We start from the raw sequence: 14,804 nt of genomic DNA, 5'->3' as shown, positions 1-14,804 counted from the left end.
AATAGTCTGTCCCTGAGAAAGGAAATTAAGATGGGTAAACAGTGACTGCCAAATCAGTGACGAGTTGGGGCTACAGGAAACCCAACATGGCCGCGTGGTTGTTCTCAGTTTCCAGGCACTTTTTCGGTTTTTGCATTCCTTCATCCGCCACAGTCCCTTTGGGCTGAACTTCATTCAACTGTCACTTGGTCTAAGTTATCGATACATTCTTGTAAATATCCATATGTATTTTGGGGACTATTTGAAGCCTCTGCCATAAGGCTGGTGCTTTTACGACAACAGAGAAACTGTTAGAAATGTGTTTCCCACTTGGGGTATCCTTCTAAAATCACTAGTGATTGGGGTACCCACTTCGCTGAGCAAATCCCATGGACCTTCACTGACAACCTTGCAAACTTCTTGCAATTACTGCTAACCCTATCAACCTCAATTATCAGGCAGGGCTGAGAGGCCTAATAGAACATCTGAATTCAAGCAGAAGTTTAATTACACAGGACTGAATGAACTGATGAGAAGGGTTACAATTTTATGATTTTTTTATTTGAAATAGTGCTGATTTTTAAAATCTTTTGTTTTACAGATAAAAGGAAACTCGTTTCTCTTAAACTGCTTATGACGGCAATTTGGTAAACTACACCTTTGTAAGCAGTATTGAAAACTTTTTTTCTCCCTACTTGATCTCTCCAGAATTTGATCCCTCTTATAAGTGAGTATTCTTATTTTTCATGGCAATACGGGTTTTTTTTTTTTTTTGCATAAGTTCAATAAGAATCTGTTCTCCTTATAACGGGACACGTTTGGAAAACTAGTTATATTACCACAGCTTTGATGTCATATTTTGACAGAGACACAAACAGACGGATGTGGCAAGAAAGCTTTAAGGAATTAAGATTGACTTTGGAAGCCAAAAAACGCACATTGGGAAAACAGCCTGCCCCTTGCTTACGTCTTTCCAAGTAAGGAATGAAGGCTGCTCCCTGGGAGATGCAAAGAAAGAAACTCAGAATATTTTGGAGACCTCGGGAAGAGAGTAACTCACTTGATATTGTAGGCAGTGTCTGATGTCAAGTCCTTGCTTTGGCTTTTCTGGTTTTGAGAGGCCTTTTAAAGTTCAGTCTGAAGATTCCTTAGGGAAAATTCCAGCAAAGCGAATTTAAAAGAGCCCGTGAGGTTAATTACAATTCTTGTTGGGCTTATACAAATAATCAGGCCAACTTTACTGAAACTAGACCTATTTTGCTTATGAATTAGTCTTAGTATGGCTCTCTTTGGTAATAAAATGGAGGTGATTTTAGAGAGAAAATCTGTTTCAATAGAAACTATAGATACCCTTGTAGATACCAGATTCTAATGTCGTTCATTGTCTTTTGAGTTTTTAATTTTCTCCCTATAAACTAGACTGGACCCTGAATTTCTCTAGTTTTCTTAAATATTTGGCTGTAACTCTGTGAACTAACATCTTCATTTTCCCATCCTTTGGCCTGGAATCACTGAGAACTAAAACTGTCCTTTTCCCAAAGCCATGCAAACCAAAGTGGGACAACGTGACGTAAACTTCAGAGAGATCACCACAACAGCTCATCTGTGGACAAGCTTCGTGCCTGTTGTGGAAAGATCACCAGTCAAACTGCAGACCAGGAGAATCTCGCAGATTTACTGCCTGCCTTCACTCCATCTGAAGAGGATCTGAGATAAAGACATCTAGAAATCTCCTTGACTGCCTCCCGTCAGAACTCAAAACTCAGATTATAATCTGCTCCAATCATTAACCTCTGTTTTTCTTTTGTTTCCATAGAGATGCCTCTTATTAAATGCCAACAGCTTGTACTGTAGGCTTAAATTTGGGAGCCCGAGAGCATCGCTGCCTCCCAAAATGAGATGCAGCTTTAACTGAACTGAACTGCTGTCAAGACTGAGACTGGCTTAATGAGACATAGAACCATCTACTAAGCCAACTTCTAGAACGTGAAACAGCCAGACAAGTTTCAGAGGAGGGAACTGTGGGGGTTCAAAGTTACGCCCCAAGGTATGCTCCTGTGGCCTGCAGATTGTTTTAATCTAAAGACAACTTTAGCCACAGGCTTAATAGAAATTTCTGTCCCTCCCTTAACTACCTAAAGAACTTGGATGAGGGGCCTTGTCCATAAGAGGTTGTCTTCATTTTCCCATTCTTTGGCCTGGAATCACTGAGAACTAAAACTGTCCTTTTCCCAAAGCCATGCAAACCAAAGTGGTTTCATCTATCTACAGGGCAGGACAAACCTCTATTAAACTTCTGCTCTTCTTATCATCCTGCAATGACCCTTTGAGGCCCCCAGGATGTATTACATCATCCCTAGCTCAGGACATCTTATAAACCCATGTTCCCCGTCTCTGAACCTCACCTGTATGTGGGGTTCCCATACATATGTATACAATAAATTTGGTTATTTTCTCTTGCTGAAAAAACAAAGCCTTAGTGTGAATTCTTACTGGTCACTTTCGCAAATGACCAAGCATGGCCAAAATCCCGCTTTTGGGACAGAGGGACAAGTCTCGGCTGTGCTTGTGCTTTGGCTGTGACCCTTCTCTCCAGCTCCTTGAACTCCTTCCATTATTTCCAACCCACTTCCTCACTTGTAAAACTCCACTCCTCAACCACATCTTCCTTCAAGCAAATATTGGCTTCATAGATTGTCGGTGGTCACTGTCTTCGGCCAGCGTCTCTGTTCTGGACTTAGTGTTATTTGAAACTTTATACCACCTAACTCCCTGCGTAATTATCTTAGCTGACTTTTTAAAACACAACCATACACAAAACACCTTTGTATCTCCCCAGCATTGTTATGGATTGTTTAACGAACATCTATTTGACGTAGCAATATTTCCAGTAATGAATAATTTAAAATGATCACAACCATGATCCAAGAAGCTATGTGCTTTGCCAAGAACAACACTGTCCAGGCCTTCAGCATTCAAACCATAATATCATTCACGTGAAAAATACACAGAGCTTGGCTTTTAAGGTTAGTCGGGAAACTAGGAATTAGAGGATTAAAGTCACAAAAGTAAACTCAGCTTACAAAAGCACAACACTGCAGCGGGCGAAACCACCTCAGAATTGCCAGGATGGAAGATACTTGATACCACCAATTTGTGGAATTTAACTTTGACGGGTTACTACACAAGCCAGTAGTCTGAATCAGGAAATGAGAGCAAACGCAAGTACATTCGTAGTAAATTAAAACTTGCATGGCCTTACCTTGTCATTCTTCAGTAGTACAAACTGTGCTTTCATAAAAAGCAGCAAAGCATTCAGGTTACTTAAAATTCAGCAACTCAACTAACTGTTGACGATCCAGTGACAATGGACCCAGAGTAAATTGCTAAGAGTCTCTGCCAGGATCATTCATAGTAAAACTTTATTGAACAGAAAACCCAGCAAAGGTTTCCACCTCCGCAAAGTTCCCCTTGGTTTAAAGTAAAGCACTGCATTTTAAAAAGCAATTATACAGAAGTCTTTCCTAGAAAAGTCCTGCTAAAACATGTCTAGCAATTTCATTGATTATATAAAGTAGTACACTTAGTGTAATTTAAACATTCCAACAGGAATCAAATCGTACCGGCAGAACCATTTCTGCATCTGACATCTATGTACAAACACATGCAGACACACACATCTGAAAAAATTTCCTCAGGCATAAACATGCGACACTAAGCCTTCTACTTACAATGCCTATTAAACTACATACGGTATATATTAAAGCTCTTCAGAATAAAGACATGAGAAGCCTTAGGCATTTTTGTTCATCAATTTGTATCATGGCTTCGTGTCTTATTTCCTGCTTTTGTTTGATCACAAAAGCATATATCATCCTCCTTGCTGGTTCTTTTACTAATTCTGTGCCATTGCCATGTCCAGGTGAAGAAATCCAGCGGGAGTCAAATGACGCAGTCCATGCCTGTCACAGCCTCCGGCAGCCAGAGAGCAAACAGCATCAGTTTGCTATGGCCGGGGGGCCTTCGGGAAGAAGAGAGGCGAAGAAAGTCTTGAAGACGAGCCAGGCGGTGCTCATGAAAGAAGGGCTGGTCTGCTCGCCATCCAGTACGTCCCTGTCCGGAGGCAGATAGTTGGGGTCTTCGACTTCAGGATCAGGACCTTCCTATAGGTAACGAAGCGATGAGAAAACAATTAGGACCGTGATAAACACCCAATAGCGCGAGGAACAGTGAACCTCTGGGCGCCCACGCCATGTGCGAAGCTGCCAGGCTGGCAGGACCCCGGAGGACGATGTCCTAGGCTGGATGGTGGTCCCTCTCGGGCCAGCTGTGCTGCCGACAGTCTTACAGTTTTGAATATTCCCAGCAGCAAGTATCAGAACAAATGAAGCAATGAGATCTTCGACTATTATTAAATGAGTAAATTAACTTAGGCTCTTTATTAAATATGGATATTCTAATTTTGGCAATGTTCTGAGTTAAAAAAAAACTAAAAATGGAAACCCAGGGTTCTAAAAACAGATACTAGGGTACCAATTTATATTTTAAAACAATATCCTTTAGAATTATGCATTAAACTGCCTTATAAAAATTCTATCTCTGTGTGTTATTTTCCAGGAACTCTGTTCTGTGAGACATGCTTATGCTCTCAATCCTTAATAAGAATAACTATGCATTAGCAGTTTCCACAGCCTAACACATTGTTACGGACCACTGAACACTCAAAATAATGAGTTTAAAATAATATTATTCACATATGCCAAAATACAAACCGTCACAGCCACATGACAAAAATACCTGATGGATGTTATGACACATTTAATGTTTTAAAAGTAGCTATTGTTCTAAGAATAAATTTTTTTAAAACTTGAAAGACTGAGCTTTATAAAAGGGTAAATGATAACACCAGATATTGAAGGTTATGGATTTGAGAGCCTGGCATCTCACACCAAGCTCGCAGGATTCACCGGAAGTGCCATACCTGTAAGTTGTTGTTGGGGTCCTGATTTGCGGCTTCGTGAAGACGACCGTCATTTGGGAAGTTCTGGACCGGCCTCTGTCTAAATGGAAACCACCCAACGTGATGCCTTCAAAGGAAGCACACAGGAGTCCATCTTAACTAAATCACAGTGAGACTTAAGAATTTAAGGGTCCGCTCATTAGGTAAGGTCCCTCTCACTCCCCTCCACTAGTCGGAGCAGTACCCTGATTAGAAGCTCCCAGCAAGGCCCATCTGCAGAGACCTGACTTTCCCACTGGCCTGTCAGGTTCCCGAAGGCAGGGGCTATGTTTTATTCATCACTGTAACCCAGCAACATGAATAGCACCTGGCACATAGTACATGCTCCGTGAGCGCTTGAGTCACCATGACGTGTAATTTGAGGTAAAGGAAAAAAAAGACAAGCGAAATCATCTGCTTACAGGTACATAACCACGGTGGCCCCCATGACCATGAGGAATCTGCTCAGGGAGGAGTAGAAGTAGAGGATGCTGAGGAAAACAGAAAACGTGGCTGCCGAATAGGTCCAATCTAACCAATCTCGATTTATCTCATCATCTTCTTCCACGATGGGGCCGCCCTGTGCATTCATCCGCAAATTCTGATTGGCCCCGGGATTAACCACCACTTGAGGAGCAGCGTTCTGATTGGCTGGCTGGTTTTCAGCTGGAAACTGGTTGTGAATAGGGGCTGGAGCAGGTGCCGAGACCACAGGTATCTCTTGTGCACTTGGAGAGGGTACGAAGGTCCCTGACGCAGCAGTGGCCGCTAAACTGAAATGGAAACGACAGAGCAAAGCAGTGTGAGGACTGTGGTTCTCAGCTCCTCATTTATGGAGGGGCCTTTTACAGTTAAGAATTATAAGTAGGTACATACAAACTTAATTTTTCTTTAAGTTAGGGAAGAACTTCCTTATTAACAGTCATACCTATACATGACTTTCCTGCTCCTGGGAGAAGCCACATAATAAATTTCATCTGGAATTAAACATCAAGGCTACTACTATAACAACATGGTGCAACGGCAAATTAAAATGTTCACAAAACTTTAAAGACGCCACTCGTTGAAAAGAAAGTAACATATTCTAAATGAAGTCATCAAACTATGTACCCCTACATCAATACACAAATTAGGTAGCAGTTATCAGTCATACTCTACTCCACCCACAGAACCAGACAGAGCAGGGCTCTGCACCAACAGATGAAAACACACTCAAAATCTAAGAATAAATTTTTTTAAAACTTGAAAGACTTAGCTTTATAAAAGGGTAAATGATAACACCAGATATTGAAGGTTATGGATTTGAGAGCACCCCTAACTTCATAGGTAACATGGATGGGATTCCGCTCGGTTCTCCGGGAGCCCCGGCCGCCTGCCCCGCCACCCCCTGCATGGCCGGGAAGGACTCACTATTGCATGTAGTACTGCCGTGCATAGATCTGCTGGAACCAGGAGAGCTGCAGCCACCCATAGGTTGTGTAGCCTGAGAAGCCGGGCCCCAGGCCTTGGAACTCAGGCTGGGCAGCTTCGGGCCTATGAAAGAATTTTTAAAAATTTTAAAATACTCGGTTTGAGTGGGTTTAGTATGGATAAGTGAAAACGAAGTTTAAATGACAATCAGAAATTCAAATCAGAGACAGAAGAATGGGGTTTATGACGGTTAGACACAGACTACCATGTGATGTGCTGTGTGATACAAGAACAAAGGGGCCAGCTGACGAAGCCCTCCTACTGCGGTCGGACCCCACAGCAACGGATGTGCCAACCGAGCAGGCTAAGTGGATTCCCCACCCCCTGCTTACGATTTGCCGAGTCTCACTGCAGGTCTACACCCGAGGTTCATCCTTTAGAAAGCAGCTCTAAAAAGCCACATTTCTTCCAAAGCCTGTCCTGAAGGAAATCCCTCCTACCCCCAATACTCACGTTCCCTCGCCTCTAGATCTGAATCTATACAGGAAACAGTTAAGTGTGTATGTGGCTTCGCCCACGCCTGCTCACTGACCACTTGTGCCCTGTACAGGCTGCTGCTGGCTGTTATCTCGCTGTTTCCCAACAACCCTGTGAGGACGGAGCTCTCCCCTATTTTACAGAGGGAGCTGGGCTGCAGCTCGGGGAAGACAAGAGATTTACTCGCACAAGAATCACTGAGCTTAGCAAATAGCAGGGCTGGATGCAAGAACTGTGTGATACCAAACCAACTCATTCTTCTGTCATGCAACACAGGCTCAAACCAACCACCGGGGACAAGGCCTATAGGTGTCTTTGTGAGCCTTAAGCGAATTCCTTTGGTGGCACACTCACAAAGGTGAAACTAACAGAATTGCAGGAAGACCAGGACTTGGTTAGTGGTCATCTGCTGGTCAACTCACTTCCTTAAAGTTATATGCACTGGCTGCTCAATAGATAGTTGTTGAACAAAGTCAGTAAGTTTTATTATGGTGAAATTCATAGTCAGATATGGGCCTCAATTCTCAAGTCATATAGCCAGAATAAGGGAAGCAGTTTTAAATGTTTCTATCCAATAATGAATCCAATTATTATCCAATTCATATGCTGACAGCCCAAATTCCATGCCCAGAGTATTTCTAAAAGAGCATTCTAATACAAGCAGGTTTCAGTGGGACACTGTTTTTGATCATTAAAAAATAACAGTGCAGAGAATGAAAGGATAACCAAGTGCTACTGTTAGCTTTGATGATGATGGCATTGCAGATGTGCAAGATATCTAAAGGGCTTTTACAGTTACATAGTGAAGTATGTACGGGTGAGATAACACAAAGTCTGGGAATTTTAAATATGTCAGGAAAAAGTGGGAGGGGCAATAAAGGAAATGAGTATGGCACAACTTTGCTCATTATTGGGCCTGGGTGGCGATGATATGCTCATTCATTATAAAGTTCCCTTTACTTTTATGTACCTTTGACATTTTCATTAATTTAAAAAAAAAAAAAAAAAAAAAAAACCTCATTCCTCAAACTGGCTTTATGAACAATCAAGTATTAAAAACTGCTAGGAAAAGGAGGGCAGAGGAATGGGGGTGGGGGAGGGTTATGGAATTTCAACTCATCATTAATACACTATTTTTTCCCACAGGCACTTTCATAATAAAGTGTTCCAGGAGCTATGAAATCTAAACATCTGAGCATTTAGTCACTTCTGGCTTTTGCTCTAAAGAAAAGATTGAATCTTTCTAAAGAAACAGCCTTTTACCTAGCACCACAACACAGTCCTTGGCAGAGCGTTTCTTAATAGTGTCTTCACCTTTAGTCACCCATTGTTATGGCTGACAGAGCACGAGAACACCCAGCAAAGCAGTGGCAAGGTGCTTCTAAGAGCAGTTTTCTCTGCGGCAGCACTAATCTGTCACGAGGTCGGCACGTGCAAGCACACGCTTGTAAAGGGGATATGCCGACATTTTCAATGCGTGGGTCTCCCACTTTTTTCTATGTTCCTAAAAGGGTATGTAGTAAGAAATACATGAAAGATCTTAAAAGTGAAATCCTTATAAAGCAATGCTTTGTACATGTTAAAATTCTGTGACTATACAGTGTAAACACACCTTATCCTTAAAAATCATACAAAAGAGGCACGTTCCTGTTGTATAAACCTGGTTCTTTATTGCAGCCCTCACCTGGAGACGTTCTCCCATCCAGAGGGAGAAAGGTTCCGCAGGACCTCCCTGGGCCTTACACCATCACCTGAGGGATCCCCAGGATACTGTCCCTGACGAAGACCAGCGGGCTGCTCTGTGGATTCAGCAACCTAAATAAGTGTAATGTGAACAAGAGAACAAAGGGTCTGATGCAACTGGCTGAAATCGAGCTAAAAGAATTATCTTGCTGTGAACTTGACAAAATGAAATAGATGCAGTGTTATGTAAAATATATTTCGAAATTTGTTTGACATGACTTCAATATATATTTCGTTCATATTTTTTCCTAGAGTAACTATGTTATAGTTTCATTAAACTCTTCCAATGAAGTTATCACTGGCGAGAAAGATTCTTGATAGTGTTCTGTGTATCTTATGGTGCTACATTTACTAAAGAAATTAAATTCGACTAACAAGATTCATAAATACAACCCAGCCAGCAACCTAAAGGAAAGAATTTCCTGTGCTATATTCAGATATTTCAGCGAATACAGATATAATGCAAATTTAGGGTATATCACCACATTTATTTATTAACATATTTATTAATGCTGTATATTTGAATCAATACTGTGAAATGAAAATAAATGACTCTGTCAGACATAAATCTTTAGAGCTTACTTGATAGAGCCGGCTTTTTCCTATCCAACTAACAAAATAAATAACCATGGTAAAAATTTCCAAAGAAAATATATCCACTTTTTTTACTCTTATAAAAATTAATGATTCCTTAGAAGAAACTCATTATGTGCTAAATTCAATAAAAACCCAGTTTAGAGTGCCTGTTGGTTCAATGATCTGGATGCACAGCCATTGAAGGTCAAATCACGTCCCCGCAGACAGGGTGACATATGCAGAACTCCCCTTTCCACCATAATGCTGACAGCAGCGTCCATCTTATTATTATAAGAAACTCACTTGTATTGAAAATGGTTTCTAATTTCTGATTCTTCCTGGGGAGGGGGGGATATTACTTGATAAAAAGGCTATAAAAAGCTCTCTGAGGAGTTTTTTCCAGCTTCCTTTATTCCTTGAGTCTGAAAGATACAGGTTATCATAATCGTGATGAAGCAGACATACCTTTGTGCTGGCTTCTGACATTTTTGAAGGAGTCTTCACATTGCACACCAGATGCAGAACGTGCCGTTTTTCCTGCTAAAAGTAATATGAAGGAACTTTAGGGCCTGAATTCAACCTGGTAAGAGCTGTAAAACATTCAAATGTTCGCATGTAAGTGATGTACCTTTGGAAGCAAGTCCCTGAGATACTGGTCATCCAACAGCAGCTTTCCAGAATAAATTAGCCTCTGGTCCTCCGGGCGCTAACCATGGAAAGAAAAAGCACCACAAGTCAGCGTTTAAACCCCGCAGGCCCCCAAACACGGAAGACGCTGTTTTATTCAAACTATTTAAATATGTGTATTTTTTTCCCCTGGCATTACAGGAAAACATTTCTTCAAAGGCCCCATATACAAAACATTTAGAAAGCGCTTAAGTTTAAACTGGTCCTAACATGCAAATACTTAGGATGGCAAATTATTTCCAGTTCACAAAACCCATAGCAAGCTACTTGACTTCTTAACTCCCAGGGAAATTGCTTTCTGCCACAAAAAAACAAATTTGATGTGTGGCTCCTACAGCAACTAACTTCAAAACCTGTGGTTGGCCTCCGAAAAAACTTGAACGGCCCCCAAGGTCAGCCTTCACCCAAACTGCCTAGCACTGTCCCAGAATAACATAAAGCAATTCTAAACTTAAGCCCTTGAAAAGACATTTCCCGACATACGAATGCAGTTATAGAGGATAGTGTGTGGGTAGCATTTTCATAACCACCTTGTGTGATTTTCGTATCCCAGTTTTAAGGGAGGAAGGTCTGAAATTGACTCGTCCAAGGTCACCAGCTGCTACAGAGTTCCGATTCCAACCTCTTTTCCAGTGATTTTAAAACCACAGGGACTTTACACATTTTAATACAAATATCATTTTTAAAATCTACTTTTAATTTATTTAAAAACTTTAAACATAATGGCCTCAAAGAATATAGACCAAAGGCAGGACAATGGAGATCACCACCGGCTTGCCAACCTATTCTTGCCAAAATAACCAATAGTGCAAAACTTAGAATAAAGCTGCTCCTGTCAAGTAGCCCAAGATTATAAAGTAAGCTGTTTAAAACAAACAAAACAATAATCGCATCTATTTACTCGCATAAATCCAGGTTTTCAACTGTACAACTAAAACAAACAGAATTATATCAGATGCTGTGCTCACCACTTCTCACTGACTTCACTGGTAAATGTTATGCACATGATTTTGTAAAATACTATTGTAGAGGTGCGTCCTGTATTATATGAAAGGGTTCCACACCAGAAAAGGTTTGAAAACCACAGCTGCCTGTGACTTAAATTGTTTTACTTGTTAAAAGCCTGAACTTTCTCCAGACAGAGCATGATTTGATAAATTAGAGTTAAGCAACTATTATAAAGTAAGGCTTCTCACATTAGAAAACAAATGAGTATTCTCCGGCCATAATTTTTAAACACAAATTTACCTACCTGGGAGACCTTTTATTTACAACTTTTGGGTCTTCGGACTTAATAGGAGTGACATTCCTCACCCAAGGAAGCCCTCAGGAAAGTTCTCCTCCAAAACACTGCCTTTTACCAAATGACACAACTAGAAGCCACACCCGTTTTGTCAATTTGTCATTAGCAGCCATTCTCGCAACAACAGGCCTCCCTTCCCTGGAAGAAACTTTGGTGAAAGTACACAGAGTCCCAAGGTGAATGCAAACAAATAAGCGAATTTCAAAACAACTGGGTAGGAAAACTTACTTGGACATTGGATATAGAACAAATATGTAACAAAAACAAGCGGACCCTTGAGCCAACACACACTGCAAATGTTCAGATAGGAAGGAACAATTTCACAATCTTTCCCTGCCCTGATGCCCTCTCCTGTTTGATGGAGAATTACACGGATGGACAGTAAAGAGCACTGCTCACACTTACATAATATTAGAGTAGAAAGTAAATACAGGAAGGTCCAGCGCACAAGCCTCTGTCACGTGGTGGGAAGGGGGGCGGTGCTAAGGGTGATACTGACAAATTTGTCAACCAAAACAAAGCAAGGAAGTCTCTAATGGAGGGACCCAAGTCGGAAACCCAGACTCAAGCAGACTCCTTCCGCTCGCGTCCCTCCTAAATCACTCTTTACCAGAAAGTGCACCGGCTCCTCCCAGGGACTAAGCAAACGCGGCGGACTCCAGCGCGGCAGGGAGGAGCCCATGGCGGAAGGCGGACAGGGAGGGGAAGGGCCACGTCTTGTCCCTGGGTGTGGGACTTTAAACGCACACTGCCTGGGCGCTCACCACGGTTCTCTAGCCAGTGGCCTGGGGTTGGTACGTGCCCTCTCCTCTCCGCAGTGAGAGGCCACATTCAGAAAACTCATTTTGCAGCCTTAATGTTTTCTTATTTCTATCCATTGGATGCAGTCCTAACGAGGAACTCCTAGTCGCCCTGCCGTTTGGGGGAAACTGAGGCTTGAAGGGTGAAATGACTCACCCAAGGTCAAACTGCTGTTTCAGCGGCTTGGCTAAGGCTGGAAGCCAGGTCTAAAGAACTGATAAGGGGTCCGGGAAGGTGGGACAGGAAGATGACAGCCGTGAGGGTTTGGGGACGTAGGAAGTGAGGTGACAGGGGAAATCAGGCCGTCAGTAAGGCGAGGCGACGGCGGCCTATGACGAGGAGGTGACAACCACTGGGCCGGGAGAGGGGACGCCTTCGGCAGCAGGGCAAGGAAGGGGAGGCCACAGCCGTGAGGGAAGCGACCAGGTGCGCACCCGCGGTCGGGGGAAGGCCGGCGACGGACGAGGATACAGGGAAAGGGGAAGCGACGTGGCATCCCCAGGGGAACTCCAGGGAGGCTGGAGGAATGGATAGCCAGGGTTAAGAGGACTAGGGGGGCGCTGGGAGCGGGAGTCGGGGGTCCCCTCTCACCGGGCGCTCGGGGTAGACGCGGCTCAGGTGGGCCTTGAGGTGGCCCACGCTCCAGCTGCGATCGCCACTTAGCTCCAAGTCGCGGTGGCGCTGGTTCGGGCTCTTCACCAGCAGTGTGACGGGCTCGGCCTCCATGTCGGCTGCGCTGCGCGCTCCGCTGAGCTCCGAGATGCCTGCCAGGCGGCCTCCCTGCCGCCGGTAGTCTCCGCAACGATAGTTCACGTCTCTGGGGCGCGCGCCCCCGCCTCGGGCGCCTTTTATAGGCACCCGCGCCCCGGCTTTGCAGACAGACTCTTCTGTGGCTGCCGCCTATTGGCTGACTCGGAGGCCCCTGCCCCGACGTGGCCCAATCAGCGGCCAGATACGTGAGCGGAGGGGCGGTCCGAGCACGTGGGAGCGGCTGATGCAACCCGCCGCGGTGCGTCACCGGCGTCGCGGCCGCGGCCCGGGAGTCCGGGTTTGGCGGCTTGCAGCCGTGGCTGTGTACGCTGCGGCCCGCTGGGCCACTCGGTCCCGAGGAAGCTGGGTGCTTTCTAGCTCGGGCGCTCAAGACGCCGGAGGGAAGGTCATCCCGGCCGACTCCGGTTTGGCAGCCTCTGCAAATTGTTTCCTCACAAAGCAGCACCACGCCCTTTTTGGTCCCAAGCGTCGCGGCTCATTTCCCCTTCCTCGTTTCCCTCGAGGGATGTCAGGCCCTGCAGCCAGCCCTACAGGGGAGGCCTACCCCCCAACCCCCCCGCTCCCCCAGCCTCAGTTCAAAGTACCGGTGGGCTGACCCCTGGAAGCGCAAAGAAGCAGCAGACCCCCCAGGGCGGTTCTTCCTGGGGCTGAGGATGGAGGCATGCGACCTACTGTTGCCAGTTCATCTGTGGTCTCAAGACTCAAACGTTACACCCTCAAGTGTGGGACATTACCCCATGAATAACAAGCAGGCCACAGTCCGGCTTACACTGGAGACACTCAAAAGGGCCCCACTTTATGAGCTCCTAACTCTTGCCTCCTTAAATTGGGGCTGTGACAAGGAAGGCAGGGTTCTCAGGTTTTCTAAAACGTGACCACAAAGGCCTCTCTGAAGTAAATGCTCCCTCCCTCACTCCCTCCCTCCCTTTTGTAGAAAAAAAAAGGTCTTGATAAACAAAACTGACTTTGTGCTGGCTCCATCCTTGTTCCAATCCTGTTGGGACATCTGTTTATCCAGGTGTGTCAGAAGCTTGGCAAGGACAGGAGGGTAACAGGAGGAGCCTGGTCTGCTTGGTGGGTGTAGTGCCACAGACAGGTTGGCCTGAAGGACTGAAACTGATTGTCTAATAGTACTAGAGGCTAAAAGTCTGGGGTCAAGGTCTTGGGCAAGGAAGGTTCCATCCGAGGGCTACGAAGGAGAATCTGCCATACCTTTTTCCAAGCTTCTGGTAGGTTGCTAGCCACCTTCAGGTTCCTGGGTGGGTAGCTACATCACCCTATCTCTGTCTTCATGGTCACATGACATTCCTCCCTGCATGCATACCTTCACATCATTTTTCCTCTGCATGTCTGTGTGTCCTAATTTCTCCCTTTATTAGGACACAGGTCCTATTGAATTAGGGCTCACCCTAATAACCTCATTGGAACTTGATCATCTGCAAAGACCCCATTTCCAAACACAGTCACATTTATAGTTTTGGGGGGTTAGGACTTCAACATCTTTTTGGAGGACATGATTCAGCCTTAATATAACACAGAACATAGGGTGGCTTCTTTTCAGCTGTCTTTATATTAAGAAGGGAGGTAGATTTGTCCCATGCTCCACTTTCTGGGATTGTTTTTTCAGCCGAGGGAAGCTGTATTTCTTTTTATCAGGGCTGGCTTGATGGGCACGGCCCCCATCCTTGGTTTCATGCTCTGCAGTCAACAGCCAAAAAGTTCTTAATAAATTTTGAACAAGAAGTCCTGCATCCTCACTTTTCACTGGGTCCCACCAATTATATAGCTGGTCCTGCTTCTCATACATCGGCATGGAAGCAAATGACTGATTATGATCTGGTAGTCTTGCAAGTAGCTAGAAGCTGACCAATGGGGCCAGGCCAAACAAAACAAGCAGAGGCCTTAGAGTGGGCGGCCAGGCAGGAGCTAATGGCTTCAGCGAGAAGTTAGCTATGCAAGGTAGCATGGTTTCCCCTTACCTGCAGTGACAAGCATCAG

The 14,804-nt window shown here is 44.4% G+C and overlaps 1 protein-coding gene across 2 annotated transcripts; it reads right to left on the bottom strand.

Moving 5' to 3' along the window:
• Nucleotides 1–738: 738 nt before the first annotated feature.
• HERPUD1 (homocysteine inducible ER protein with ubiquitin like domain 1) lies at nt 739–12,875 on the bottom strand. Of its 2 annotated transcripts, none has more exons than XM_016128497.2 (8): nt 12,627–12,875; nt 9,873–9,950; nt 9,710–9,784; nt 8,610–8,740; nt 6,389–6,511; nt 5,401–5,751; nt 4,961–5,066; nt 739–4,142 (listed from the first exon to the last, which is right to left on the bottom strand). In XM_016128497.2, the coding sequence occupies exons 1-8, from the start codon at nt 12,759–12,761 to the stop codon at nt 3,978–3,980; spliced, it is 1,164 nt and encodes a 387-aa protein (XP_015983983.2). In that variant the 5' UTR covers nt 12,762–12,875; the 3' UTR covers nt 739–3,977. The 2 variants fall into 2 exon arrangements, with proteins under 2 accessions (XP_015983983.2, XP_015983984.2); XM_016128498.2 differs by having other exon boundaries at nt 9,710–9,781; nt 12,627–12,860.
• Nucleotides 12,876–14,804: the final 1,929 nt, after the last annotated feature.

Source organism: Rousettus aegyptiacus, unplaced genomic scaffold (assembly GCF_014176215.1).
Source record: "Rousettus aegyptiacus isolate mRouAeg1 unplaced genomic scaffold, mRouAeg1.p scaffold_m13_p_14, whole genome shotgun sequence".
Lineage (NCBI taxonomy): Eukaryota > Metazoa > Chordata > Mammalia > Chiroptera > Pteropodidae > Rousettus > Rousettus aegyptiacus.
The sequence above is the reverse complement of the archived record's forward strand: the minus strand, read 5'-3'. Positions and strand labels throughout refer to the sequence as shown.

What these genes read in the sequence shown, in the direction of transcription:
- HERPUD1 (XM_016128497.2), bottom strand. Translation starts at nt 12,761, where the DNA reads ATGGAGGCCGAGCCCGTCACACTGCTGGTGAAGAGCCCGAACCAGCGC. An exon ending in GGATGGGAGAACGTCTCCAG is followed by an intron (nt 6,512 to 8,609) that starts GTGAGGGCTGCA and finishes ATTCTTTCATAG; the next exon opens with GCCCGAAGCTGCCCAGCCTG. An exon ending in ACCCCAACAACAACTTACAG is followed by an intron (nt 4,143 to 4,960) that starts GTATGGCACTTC and finishes CGTTACCTATAG; the next exon opens with GAAGGTCCTGATCCTGAAGT.